Source organism: Polyodon spathula, unplaced genomic scaffold (assembly GCF_017654505.1).
Source record: "Polyodon spathula isolate WHYD16114869_AA unplaced genomic scaffold, ASM1765450v1 scaffolds_720, whole genome shotgun sequence".
Classification (NCBI taxonomy): Eukaryota; Metazoa; Chordata; class Actinopteri; order Acipenseriformes; family Polyodontidae; genus Polyodon; species Polyodon spathula.
The window spans coordinates 105,629-118,839 of record NW_024472209.1 but is presented as its reverse complement, the minus strand read 5'-3'; the positions used below and the strand labels follow the sequence as shown (position 1 = coordinate 118,839).

Here is a 13,211-nt window from a genome sequence, read left to right as displayed (position 1 = left end):
TAGTACTTAAAAGACTTTAATTAAAAACCTGATCGGATTATTTCTAGGTTTACAGCTGGTGTTTTTCTCACAGTATTGAGCACTTTGGAGTCAAATTTAGTTCTATACCTTCACAACCTGTTTTACAGGTAACAGGACCCAACCTGATCCTTACTACTCATTGAAAACGTGTAACAATACAAAAAGCCACATTTCCATTTTACACCATGAAATCAGCCTGTAAAACTCAATCTCACCTTGTTCCAATAGTAAACTAGCACTGCAGCCAATTCCATCCCTAGTCTACAAGCCAGTCAGCAACCAGACACAAAAGTTAAAACTCTCCTGCCTGCATCAGCTATTTCTAAATGAATTCACAACCTCTGATACTTCCCTGACAGGAGAGTATATTCACAGCCTTCATGTTCTACCCACCTATTTTTTTTTTCAGCCCAAGACAAAGACTTAAAATTTGTTTTAGTCTCCTAACATTAGTTGCCATGCATTATCTATGATGAACAAACAGCAACACGGCTGCACTGCGTAATGTACGCTGCGCAATTGCCAGACGATGTTAGAGATTTGCTGATGAACTTCTGAGACCTCTGAGAAAATGATCCGAAACCACCTGTTTGTGCCAATCAGGCTTTAGATTGCACTGGTTACTGGTACGCCTGTTGGTCCCTACTGGAAACACTGGTACTTGAGTTGAAAACCACTGGTTTAAAGCAATGTTAATTTTCTCAGCATTTTTTGTTTTAGTCACAGTCTTAGTCTAGACGACAAAAACCTCTAGAACTTTAGCCCAGTTTTAGTCTTTTAATTTGATAAGTTTTAGTCTAGTCGATGGAAATGGTCAATAGATTTAGTCTTAGTCATAGATATTGGTTAGTTGGTCAGTTAGTCTATTGCCAAGGTCATGTTTTAGTCCATGTATACTTAAGATGGGTTCACAGACCCAGATTAGCTCTAATCTTGGACTACCCTACCTAAATTAACATTGAGTAGATCAAGACTGTTTCACAGGCTCCGATTAGCAATAGTCCTAGACTAGCTAACACCTAAAAACCAACGTTAGGTTGTCCAGGATTTGTGCTAATCAGGCTCTGTGAAACCACTGGTTTGTGCAGCATATCAGTGTAATGAGCTTTGAAAAAAATCCTTATCTATTAAAAGTACACACCAAAACAATTAAAGAGCAAGTAAATTGGGCAGAAGCAATATGAATAATTTAAAGAAAACAACTCATACACATTCATTTTAAAGATTTCTTTGATATATTTATTCTTTTAAATGTCAGAATAATCCTCACACTTTAGACCATACTTGTAAGTTGCCTTTGCAAGTTGCAAAGCATTTAAAGCTGGAAAAACAAAAAATACAGCATATTTGTCATGAATTATACAGTTCGAAATCTCCTCTACCATGGAGCTATTAAGATACTGTATTTAAGGTTAAAAAAATTTCATCCCTACAAAAAGTTAAAGATTTGTTATTGAAAGGCAACTCTTTAGATAACGGGAGTACACACTTCAAAATAAACGTGGCTGGTAGAGGTTATGAGCTTTGATATTTAAAGTCAAGATAAAATGTAAACTATACAAAAAAGAAACTTTAAGTGTTCATTTTTAAAAATGCACATCTTTCCAGGTGAACACTGGCTCGGTTTCTTTTTCCCTGTGTAAGATCACCAGTAATGCTGAACACTCTTTCAGCAAATGCTTAAGAGGCTGGCATGGCAAGTAAATGAAGTGCATACAGCTATAGGACTAGAAAAGGAACAGGACTTTGTGATTTCCAAAATGTAACTCCATTTGGATCATTGCTGCAGAGCTCTGACACAATTTGCTTGTACTTCTTGATTTTATGCCTGACTGAAGGAGCAGATCCTGAAACTGCTAACTTCCGTGGTGCTTTTGAAAAGAAATGGAATCTGGCTCTTTTTGGTGAGGGGCAACTTTGGGATCCTTCAGCAGATGTTTCTTCTGTGCTACTGTCATTGTCAGAAAGAGTTTGGGCTGAATCAGCAATGCATTCTTCAGCTTTCTTGAGCACCTCTTGTAACACATTGTCTTCATTTTCAATGAGTGTCTCTACTGCAACAGGAGGGTCTAGGAAGGAGGCTTTGGTTCTGTATAGCTACTGGTGTGACCGTAGTCAGTAAGATGCGAAAGGAGATCAATAAGAGCTGGCAGCACCAATGAGAGAGACATTGTGTCACTCTGAAGCGTTTTTGTGTGTTCAGCGAGAAGTTCTTTCAGAGAACTCAACTTCTGCCACTCGCAAGAGACAATCCCAGCCCTCATCGCTTGACAGTTGGAAGATGACATCTTTGATCTGGAGTAATCATGCAATCATTTAGTATGTGCTGCTTCATCTTGTAGGACAGTCTGTAATAACAGTCAAGCCGCAAGCTGACAAAAGTTTTTCAGTTGCTTTTGAGGATCTTCTGAAAAGTGCCACAATCTTTCGTACTTTTGCAAGCAGATGACTCACATTTTTGTCCTTCTGTATCAGATTTGTAGAGTGTGCACCACAAGGCATACTTGTAATATTGTCATGTATGTATTCTGTCTCTTCGTGAACATCCTGTTCCAGATCATCATTCTCATCACTTAAACTTTCTAGATCTTCCTCTGAGAGGTTAAAGGCCTCTACACACCGGACGCGAGAGTGTTGTGCGACATACAGCACCACAACAACAAAAAATAAAACACTGCCTGCGATGCGACAGACGACACTGAAGCGATCCAAAAAAAATATGATTGGTGTCTATTTTTGCAATTTTGATACGCGGCAGCTTTCAGTAAACAATGGCAAAAGAAAAGAGAATTCTTGCAGTATCAAAATACCCAGCGCTGTACAATAAAGGACAGAAATTATAAAGAACATCTGGCAGTCCATTTCCAGGGAACTGGATATAGCTGGTGTGCGCGTTTCGTTTATCTTTACTGAAATAAGTACTCTGAAAAGCTGTTATGTATCCTACATTTTTATTAGCTGTATAACAGGACTATCATGTTTGATTTTTTTTCCATCTGATTATACAATCAGAGGAGAGTCGCCGATCACATTGTGTACGTCTGTCACAGCGATCATTTTATTGCTGGACAATTCGCATCGCGTCCGGTGTGCAGAGACCTTATTGTTGTTTTAAGAATATAGGCTACAGCTATTTTAAATGATAGGAAAACGAACTAATCTACAAATAAACTTGCACTGAACACAGCTAGCCAAGCAGGCCATACAAAAAGACCTGTGACTGGTGTCTGTAGTCCAGCAGCTGCAGACACTGTCAGTACAAAGAGGCCGTCTCCCTCCATACACAGTAAACATGTGAAATGCAGTCAGTGAGGGACAGGACAGCAGTAAGCCTGGGACACACAGAGAAGACGGAAGAGGAAAAATTTTAAGAGGAGGGTCTCCTTCTGGCTCTTGCTTTGGAAATAAAAAGCACAGATTATGGATCCACAGGACCCTGATGAAAAGAAAGGAGCTAGGTGAATACCACAGACTGGTGAAAGAACTCGAGTTTGACCATGAGAGGTTCAAGGTGCATTTTCGACTCTCCAAGGAACCATTCCATGAGACATATGACTGAGTAAAAGATTACCTTGAAAAGAAGCAAGCTAGAGGCAGCTGATTAGCCCACGCGAGAGAAATGCCTGAGGTAAATATTAACTCAAACACCGCTCACTTTATACATTGTTATTAGAACCACATACCTTCAAATAATATTACAGGCGTACAACCAAACTAAATTATATGCCACTTAGTCTTGTATATGCAGTTAATTTATTAAAGAAAATATTGTAATTTACAGAGTGGGAACGAAAGGGGAGGAATTGTACCTTACTGCAGTATGTTTCCTATCATCTCAACACTACCATGTCATTTGGAGCTTATTTAAAAGGTTACAAAACTGAAATGAGAGATTTCTTAGTTACAGTTTAAATAAACGGCAACGAAAGAGGTGTTCATCAGTAGAGCAAGCCTTCATTACGCTTTAAAAACATTCTGGAAGCTTCATTTCCCCCCTTAACTTTCTAATCTTACAGAGTGAAACATCAGGCACCACATAATACCAGGACACAATGCTTTGAATGTGATTTGGGATTAACATGTCTTCTGGTTACTTGTGTGTGTGTGTGATGAAGTAGTGTAAGAGATTAATCACACAAATCAGGTTGAAGGATATTCTGAGGTTTTCATTCACACGTGACCTATCATGCAATCCCAACCAACCCATCTGATTGGTTAGAGCTAGAGCTGCCGCTGCGGAAAAATGTCTCAGCTGCAAAATATCACTCCCCTAGCGATAACTTGCCGTTATTATATTAACTGTTATTATTGTTATTATGTATTAATTTCCTTGTAAGCAGACCCCCTTATCTATGGTGACTAAAGTTGTACAAAATATCACAATGCAAAATACAATAAAATCAGTAGTAAGAACCAAATAAACAAACAAACAAAAGCAGTAAATAATTATGTTTGCGGTCGATTCCGACTAAAAATATTTGGTTATAAGACTAAATTCCATGGCAGGCAGACAGGGGGCGCATACTGTTAGTGCCCCACAACTTAATAAATTGGCCATTTAAAAAAGGCAAGAAAACTGAAGATATACCCGACTGTGTTCTATATTCTTTAAAACAGCTTTATCAATAACATATTAGGAAGACGTCTTGTACTGCTTCAGTCCACAGAGCCTCCAGTTGCTGGGTCAAGCCTTTACTGTCTCCCTTAACGGCACGTAGACAGATTCATTCAAACATTCTTACCCAGGAAACACCAGCCATTAAAAGCACTGCTTATGCGATTTCTTACTTTCTTCATCTTATTCGCAAAAACCCCTTTCACTCTCCCACTTAATAAATACCCCTACACCGACTTACCTGATTGTAATTTTGTAACTGTCGTATAGTTATAATTGTGGTAGTTCTACAGCAACTATAACGTTTCAACGTTACCAATAACTAATACAAAAAAAATGCTTTTAAGTTTTTTTGAAGTTCTACAAATGTGTGTCCTTGCACGTGCTGCTGTTCTACACAAAACGTTCGTTTTATTATAATAATTTTTACAGAACGCAATAAAAAGGTTCTAAAGCCCAAAGCAACCATTAGGTAAACTCGTGCCCATTTTCCTAAAAGTGTATGCTGAGCTCAAAACGTGCAATTTTTAGTATTTAAGAGCGTGTTAAAAAAAAAGTTTAATCTCTATAACTGAACCATTTCTGAATATAAAACAAACTGTACGCGAAGTAATGAAAATGAACGTTATCGAATTTGCTGTGTATTTGTGTAGCTTTAAAACAAAACACACATATATATATATATATATATATATATATATATATATATATATATATATATATATATATATATATATATATATATATATATATATATATATGCATGCATTATTAGGCAAGCACGAGTTAACAGCCAGGCATTGCATGTATGTCTTCATTTTGATATTTACAAGATGAGCTGGTCAGAGACTTACACACACTGCTACACTTGCGCTATTTCAATTGAATGTGCAAATACAGTCAAATAAATGTACGCAACCAGCTTTTGCAAGTCAGTAGACAACACATATGCATTATATCTAGAAACGCTGTGTGAACGTCCGCATTTCAGTTGTGTTTGCATTCCTATAAACTAAGAAAAGACAAACTGACACAGAAGTACGCAGAGCTCTGTTTCCCATTCTTACCTTTTGGACTGAAACCTTCAGGGACAAATCAATGTTTATCAGGGGACCCTCAAGCGCTCCAATAAGTGCGGCTGTACATGTAGCGCCTTCCCACAATACCCGGTGTTAATACAGAAAATAAAAAGGAAAGTTTTATTCAATTTCATTCGCAGGAGAAATGTCATTCTCTTTTCCCCATTCTGTTGATGCGCTCAGCTGGTTTGCAGCAGCTGTAGTATATGTAAATTTCCAGTCGTCTTGTGAGGGTGCTGGTGAACGTCGCTGGGTCTCAAACCCAGTCATATTAATGTATTAACCACGTGTTCATCACACGCCATAGTTATAGTTGACTGCTACACGTTATTGTACAAACAGGTAAAAGCTAATAAGGTGTACACCTTATACAGTATATGTCAAGCAATGTGAAATCTCGCACTTCATGAAACAACCTAGTAAACCCACCATACAACTTTGTAAACTGAGTGTTCCTTTTAAATAAACTTACTGGAATGCTTTGTTTAAGCATGCCCTCTGTATTTGGTAATTGTATTGCAGATTGCCTACTGTGACTAGTTTGGATACTGAATTGTTCTGCATGCATTGTAAAGAAAGTGTGCAGGGGTAGTAGAGTTCAGGTCAGTAGCATCATGTATGCAAACAGGCTCAAAGTATGAGAACAGATTTACAGCAAGAATTCATCTCACAAGCACCCTAAATAGCATGCATTTACTAACAGTGTTGAATAACTGAGTCTTCTCTATTTTGTTCTCTATTTGTTCTCTAAAACGATTTTCCTGAGTGGTGACTCTGTCCAGACTGGTACAGTATTCAATGCAGTGTTGTCCTTGGCAGTCCTCAGCCAGAAACCTATTTCTGCAAGTAAAATGAAGAGAGCATGCCATGTCCAGCCTTTCCAAAATTGTAGGAAGGGTGGATCATATTTAGAGAGCCTAAGCACTTGTGGGAGAGACTGATCATTAAAATCTCTTGCATAGTTTTAAAAAGGAGGCAATTTTCAATTCAAGAATAACAAACGTCCCTTTCCTAGAAAAAGGAAAACATCTTCAAAAGCAGTGTGAAATCCTATAGCCGACATGCATGACACCAGGTTGCGACGTGGGTAGAGCAGTGGCCAGTGGGAAAGGAGCTTAAGTACAGAAAAAGTTTCAGCCAGTGCTTTCAGTGTACTGGAAAAGCGTTTGTCTACTTAGTTTGATAGTTTTACCATAGATCACTAAGGGAGTGGCACTGTCTGCTTGAGAGAGAGAAAAAGAGAGAGAGAGAGAGAGAGAGAGAGAGAGGGGGGGGAGGGAGGAGAGAGAGATAGAGAGGGAAAGAGAGAGAGGGGGGGGCAGTGTTGAATGACAACACTTGAAGCCCTTGGTGCAGAAAAAAAGACAATTAATTAAGCCACCACACTAGTCAGAGCTACAGCAATTCATCCTGAAAGCTATACTTTTGAAGCTACCTGGTCTCGTTCTGAAATGTAAATGAATAAAAAACTGACAAGGGACTTCAATAAAGAAAGTCAGTTACACAACACTGAGGTCCTGGAAACTCCTTTGTATCCAGCATTCTTTTTTTTGAAGCGATTAACAGCCTTGAAAGGAGACAGTGTATATAAGCAGCAAGAGAACAGCTTGCAGATCTTACTGTACATTGCACAGTGTCATTTAGAAAAGGGAACTAGAAATGAAAGGCATTCTAATAAGAGGTGGAATGTACAGTGGCCCAAAAGTGCAAGGCAGTGTCGTCGTAAAGTGCAGGCGAATCTAAAAATGGGCAGCATCTTAAAAGGGTGGCGAAGACAAAAAAGCATGACGTTAATAAAAGAGCATGACATTAATAAAAACCTATGACGGAAATACAAATGGGAAACTTTTCTGTCATACATTTTTATTAACGTTGTGCTTTTTTGTCTTTGCCACCCTTTTAAGATGCTTCCCATTTTTAGATTTGCCTGCACTTTACGTTGACACTGACTTGTACTTTTGGGCCACGGTAGAAATGTAACAGTTTAGCGCATTCTGGTCAGTTCTTCCTAGAAACAGAAGCACTGTCTCACGCTGGCTCTGTGGCAGATAGTAGCAAGTATTTACCTTGTCATTTCTGTCTCTTTCAGTCCCTGGTTTCAGACCAGCAGGTTGCCCAGGTCTTGCAAGTGTTCTAGGATAACAAGGGCCCTCATGCTCCTTTATCTATGGTGACCCTTTATAGTGGACATGAATACAGTCCCATTAATTAATCAGTCCCATCATTAATACACACAAGTACAGCAACCCCCATCTCAGCAAACCTATAAGCAAAGACCTCATTTAGGAAGTCTTTATATATTTAATGGGGAAAATAGTCAAGGATAAAAGGTAAGAACTAAAAACTGGTAATTGAATTGCAGAGATTTTTAAAATCCATGTAAGAAAAGTCCCATTGCAATATTAACTTGAATGAACTTTGTGATGTGTCTAGATAGGAACAAGCACTGGGTTTTAATATGAATTCCGTATTTGAGTGCTCTGGTAGAAATGACTAGCACTAGCTATAGTGCTCACTCTCTGGATTCTGTTCATTTGGCTGCTCCAGGGGTTCAAACGCATTTGGGAGAATGATCTCTTGCATATCATATCTTGAATTGTTTCCATCATAGTATGACGATGGAATTTGATAATCTTTCCTACTCTGGTTTTAAAAATCTTTTAAGAAATTGCTTAGAACCTCCTGCCAATGCTTCTCCTTCAGTCCACATGAGCAAATACAGGAGCAATGTCTTATCTATTCCAGAAACAAGTTTCTTCAAAAGCTTTTTCAAGCAGCACGTGATCATTCCTGCTGCATGCTCCAAAAATGCTCCAGCGTACATATCAATGTACTATGTCATCTTCTGCAGGAGTCACCATCTTGCATAGTCACATGACCGAATCTCTCCTGACTGGCTAAAGTCAAAATGTTTCTCAAAGAAGAACCCCTGGTGGATCTTTACTTTAATTTTCAACAGACTGTGCTTCGAGGCAGATTAATTTCTAACCCTGTTTAAGGCCTCTTCGCAACCATCTTTTTAGAGAGAACCCTGAGCTCAATCTGTGTAGCAGCTGTTTCCCACCATTACCGGCGCTAATGAAGGAGCTACGGGCTGTTTGGATAAGCCAGACGCAGACAGACAAAACAACAATAGAAATGTGAAATTATTGCGACATTTAGCTTCATAAAAAGTTGTATAAAACACATATCAGTATAGTTTGAATACCGAAGCGCAGCTCTGTGCTGAATTTCAGCAACACACCATTGGATTGGCATGTAAGCAAAGGCACATTTGAAACTAGTCTGGTAATGTGTGTTAAAATGATCCTGTGGTAGATATACACCACAGTGAAATGTCCTGCTGGCCAAAATATAATATTTAATGGAGACAAGTTCCTGGAGAATAGGAGTTTTTTGTGCCTATTTTGCCACTTATAGTCACTGACATGAACTAAACTCTCATTTTTACACATCACAGCCCATTCTAAAATCGTGTGGAATTGATTTATACCATCGTGTCTGTTGACCAGTAGCTTGCAATGTCTTCCCTCCTTTAAGTGAAAAAGAAAACGAAATTGGTTTTCGAAGAAGATTGTAATCTCATGTATCTGGAGCGCGTCCCCTACCTTTCAAGATCAATTTAATCTGATTGACTGTTTCACAAGAGTTCACTTTAATAAGTGCGACTGAAACTCGCCACACGCACACAAGAGGCAGAGCCCAGAGCCACTCCGGTCACCTAGCAACCTGCTCTTTGTTACCTAGCAACCAGGTTAGTACTCACACTCACCCAGACCAAATAAATTGAATACTACAAATAAATAACAGCACAATACGCAGTGTGTGACAGCCTTGTACCATGTCAGATGAGTCATGTGGAGTTGGCTTTTGTCAATATCAATAGGAGCTAAGGGTAATGGAAGTGGAAAGACGCGACTGCACTTGAAAAGTTTATATAATTGTGCTTATGAAAAGTGGCTTTCAGCACTGTTTAGTTATTGCTCAAGATCAGGGCATTCCACAGTGACCAGCGTGAACAGCTGCAGACTGTACATGTGGAAATGGAGTTATTTTTAAGGTTATTTTTTAAATGAGCTCCATCTTCAAACAATATATCTTTTAATGCTGAACTGTCTCGTTGTTTAAAGATGGTGCTGACATCAAAGATGGGAAAAATGACCTTAAAATGAATAAAATTGCACAAGCGGACCTGCATAGAATTCGATAGAGATGGGAAAAGCACATTTCTGCTAATTCAACCCATTCATTAAAGATTGAACAACTTGTTTACTGGTTGCCAAAAATATAGAGAGAGAGATCTTCCTTTGCTTGCTCTTTGGATTAAAGTAAAGTGAGACCATCTCAGCTTTGAGAAATCCACATGTGCAATGTATCATGTTGTAATAATTATAAATAAAAATAAGGGGAAAAAAGATGGAACAACTTCCACAGGAAATATTTCATAGTTCACTTGCAGGCAAAATTCCCATCTTACAGCCCTTTCCAGAAGCTCACATCCGTACTGCATCACAAAATAAAAAACTGTGACTAGGTTACTTTGTTTTGATGTGCAAGCTTATTCTTAATTTTACTTGCCCTGTGTGGTTTTCTTTACTGTTAACACACAGTCCATATATTGAGACTGAATTTGGTGCAGCTGGAAGAGTTACTAAACCGTGAGATGGAGGCCTTTGCTTCTCAGGGTGTGATGAGCTGGATGCCTGCCGTGGGTCTGCTCCATGCTGATCGTGTAAATGGCTCGTCGCTATAGTTACCAATACCTGCGCTCTGCTCTTGTAAATGGCTTGTCGCTATAGTTACCAATACCTGCGCTCTGCTCTTGTAAATGGCTTGTCGCTATAGTTACCAGTGCCTGCGCTCTGCTCTTGTAAATAGCTTGTCGCTATAGTTACCAATACCTGCGCTCTGCTCTTGTAAATGGCTTGTCGCTATAGTTACCAGTGCCTGCGCTCTGCTCTTATAAATGGCTCGTCGCTATAGTTACCAGTGCCTGCGCTCTGCTCTTGTAAATAAATGGCTTGTCGCTATAGTTACCAATACCTGCGCTCTGCTCTTGTAAATGGCTTGTCGCTATAGTTACCAGTTACCAGTGCCTGCGCTCTGCTCTTGTAAATGGCTTGTCGCTATAGTTACCAGTGCCTGCGCTCTGCTCTTGTAAATGGCTCGTCGCTATAGTTACCAGTGCCTGCGCTCTGCTCTTGTAAATGGCTTGTCGCTATAGTTACCAATACCTGCGCTCTGCTCTTGTAAATGGCTTGTCGCTATAGTTACCAGTGCCTGCGCTCTGCTCTTGTAAATGGCTCGCTATAGTTACCAATCCTGCGCTCTGCTAAATGGCTTGTCGCTATAGTTACCAGTGCCTGCGCTCTGCTCTTGTAAATGGCTCGTCGCTATAGTTACCAGTGCCTGCGCTCTGCTCTTGTAAATGGCTCGTCGCTATAGTTACCAGTGCCTGCGCTCTGCTCTTGTAAATGGCTCGTCGCTATAGTTACCAATACCTGCGCTCTGCTCTTGTAAATGGCTTGTCGCTATAGTTACCAGTGCCTGCGCTCTGCTCTTGTAAATGGCTAAATGGCTCCAATACCTGCGCTCGCTATAGTTACCAGTGCCTGCGCTCTGCTCTTGTAAATGGCTTGTCGCTATAGTTACCAGTGCCTGCGCTCTGCTCTTGTGAATGGCTCGTCGCTATAGTTACCAGTGCCTGCGCTCTGCTCTTGTAAATGGCTTGTCGCTATAGTTACCAATACCTGCGCTCTGCTCTTGTAAATGGCTTGTCGCTATAGTTACCAGTGCCTGCGCTCTGCTCTTATAAATGGCTCGTCGCTATAGTTACCAATGCCTGCGCTCTGCTCTTGTAAATGGCTCGTCGCTATAGTTACCAGTGCCTGCGCTCTGCTCTTGTGAATGGCTCGTCGCTATAGTTACCAGTGCCTGCGGTCTGCTCTTGTAAATTTCTGCATACCATTTCTGCAATTGGGCTCCCAGATATATTTTAACAGAAGTGGTCAGTGTTCTTTATTTCATTCTCTTTTCAGCGCAGCATCAAAAGCATATTCCTCTGATCACTGGATCATTTATTTGTGTACATTTCTGAGGAAAATGGCTGCAGTCTCATGATGGTGTTTCTGGGAAAGCTGTACTTTGGTTTGTTTCTTATTTATCTCACTGACACCAGTTTATCTCACTGGGTAACTGCACCTCTGTAATAAATACGGTACAGTTTGGCCTTCTCCAGGGCTGTACCTCTTGGGGACATTATAAACAAATACAATCTTGGCTTTCATTTTTATGTTGGATAAAAATCTATGCATCATTTCCACCACAGGCAGAACTGGCAATAAATACAAAGTGTTTAACTGAGATCTGATCACATAATGATATAAACTGTTTGAAAATAAATCCAGATAAAACTGAGGTTTTGTAATCTGCTTAAACTGGGTTTAACAAAATGTAATCCAACCAATATTATTTTTTTTGGCAATTCTATTTAACTTTCCACTAGCGTGAAGAACCCGGGTGTTGTCTTGGATCCTAAGGGGTGGGGTGTGTGAGTGTGAGTGTCTGGTGGGGTGTGTGGGTGTGAGTGTTTGGTGGGGTGTGAGAGTGTTTGGTGGGGTGTGTGAGTGTGAGTGCTTGGTGGTGTGTGTGAGAGTGTTTGGTGGGGTGTGTGAGTGTGAGTGTTTGGTGAGGTGTATGAGTGTTTGGAGGAGTGTGTGAGTGTTTGATGAGGTGTGTGAGTGAGTGTTTGGTGGAGTGTGTGAGTGTGAGTGTTTGGTGGTGTGTGTGAGAGTGTTTGGTGGGGAGTGTGACTGTTTGGTGGGGTGTGTGAGTGTTTGGTGAGGTGTGTGAATGTGTTTGGCGGGGTGTGTAAGTGTGAGTGTTTGGTGGTGTGTGTGAGAGTGTTTGGTGGGGAGTGTGAGTGTTTGGTGGGGTGTGTGGGTGTGAGTGTTTGGTGGGGTGTGAGAGTAAGTGTTTGATGAGATGTGTAAGTGTTTAGTGGTGTGTGTGAGTGTTTGGTGTGGTGTGTAAGAGTGTTTAGCAGAGTGTGTGAGTGAGTGTTTGATGAGGTGTGTGTGAGAGTGTTTGGTGGGGTGTGTGAGTGTGAGTGGGGTGTGTGTGAGTGTGTGTGGGTGTGGTGTGGGGTGTTTGGTGGGGTGTGTGTGTGTTTGGTGGGGTGTGTGGGTGTGAGTGTTTGGTGGGGTGTGTGAGTGTTTGGTGGGATGTGTAAGTGTTTAGTGGTGTGTGTGAGTGTTTGTGTGGTGTGTCAACCCACAACAATCGTCACAAGCAACCACACACACACTTTGACAAGGTGGTGAGTGTTTTTGGACTGTTTTGGTGGGGTGTGTGGGTGAGTGTTTGATGAGGTGTGGAGTGTGTGTCACAAAACAGTGTTTGTGTGGTGTGTGTGTGACTGTTTGTTGACTACTGTGTGTTTGGTGGTGTGTATGAGTGTTTTGTGGGGTGTGTGTGTGTGTGTGTGGTGGGGTGTG

At 40.5% G+C, this 13,211-nt stretch overlaps 1 protein-coding gene across 1 annotated transcript; it reads right to left on the bottom strand.

Annotated features, from left to right (window-relative positions):
* Positions 1-12,799: 12,799 nt before the first annotated feature.
* LOC121308464 (putative uncharacterized protein YHR217C) lies at positions 12,800-13,211 on the bottom strand (the record flags this gene model as incomplete). Its single annotated transcript, XM_041240880.1, has 2 exons — positions 12,800-12,847; positions 13,134-13,211. Coding segments are annotated over 2 exons (126 nt in total), but the record flags the coding sequence as incomplete, so codon positions are not given.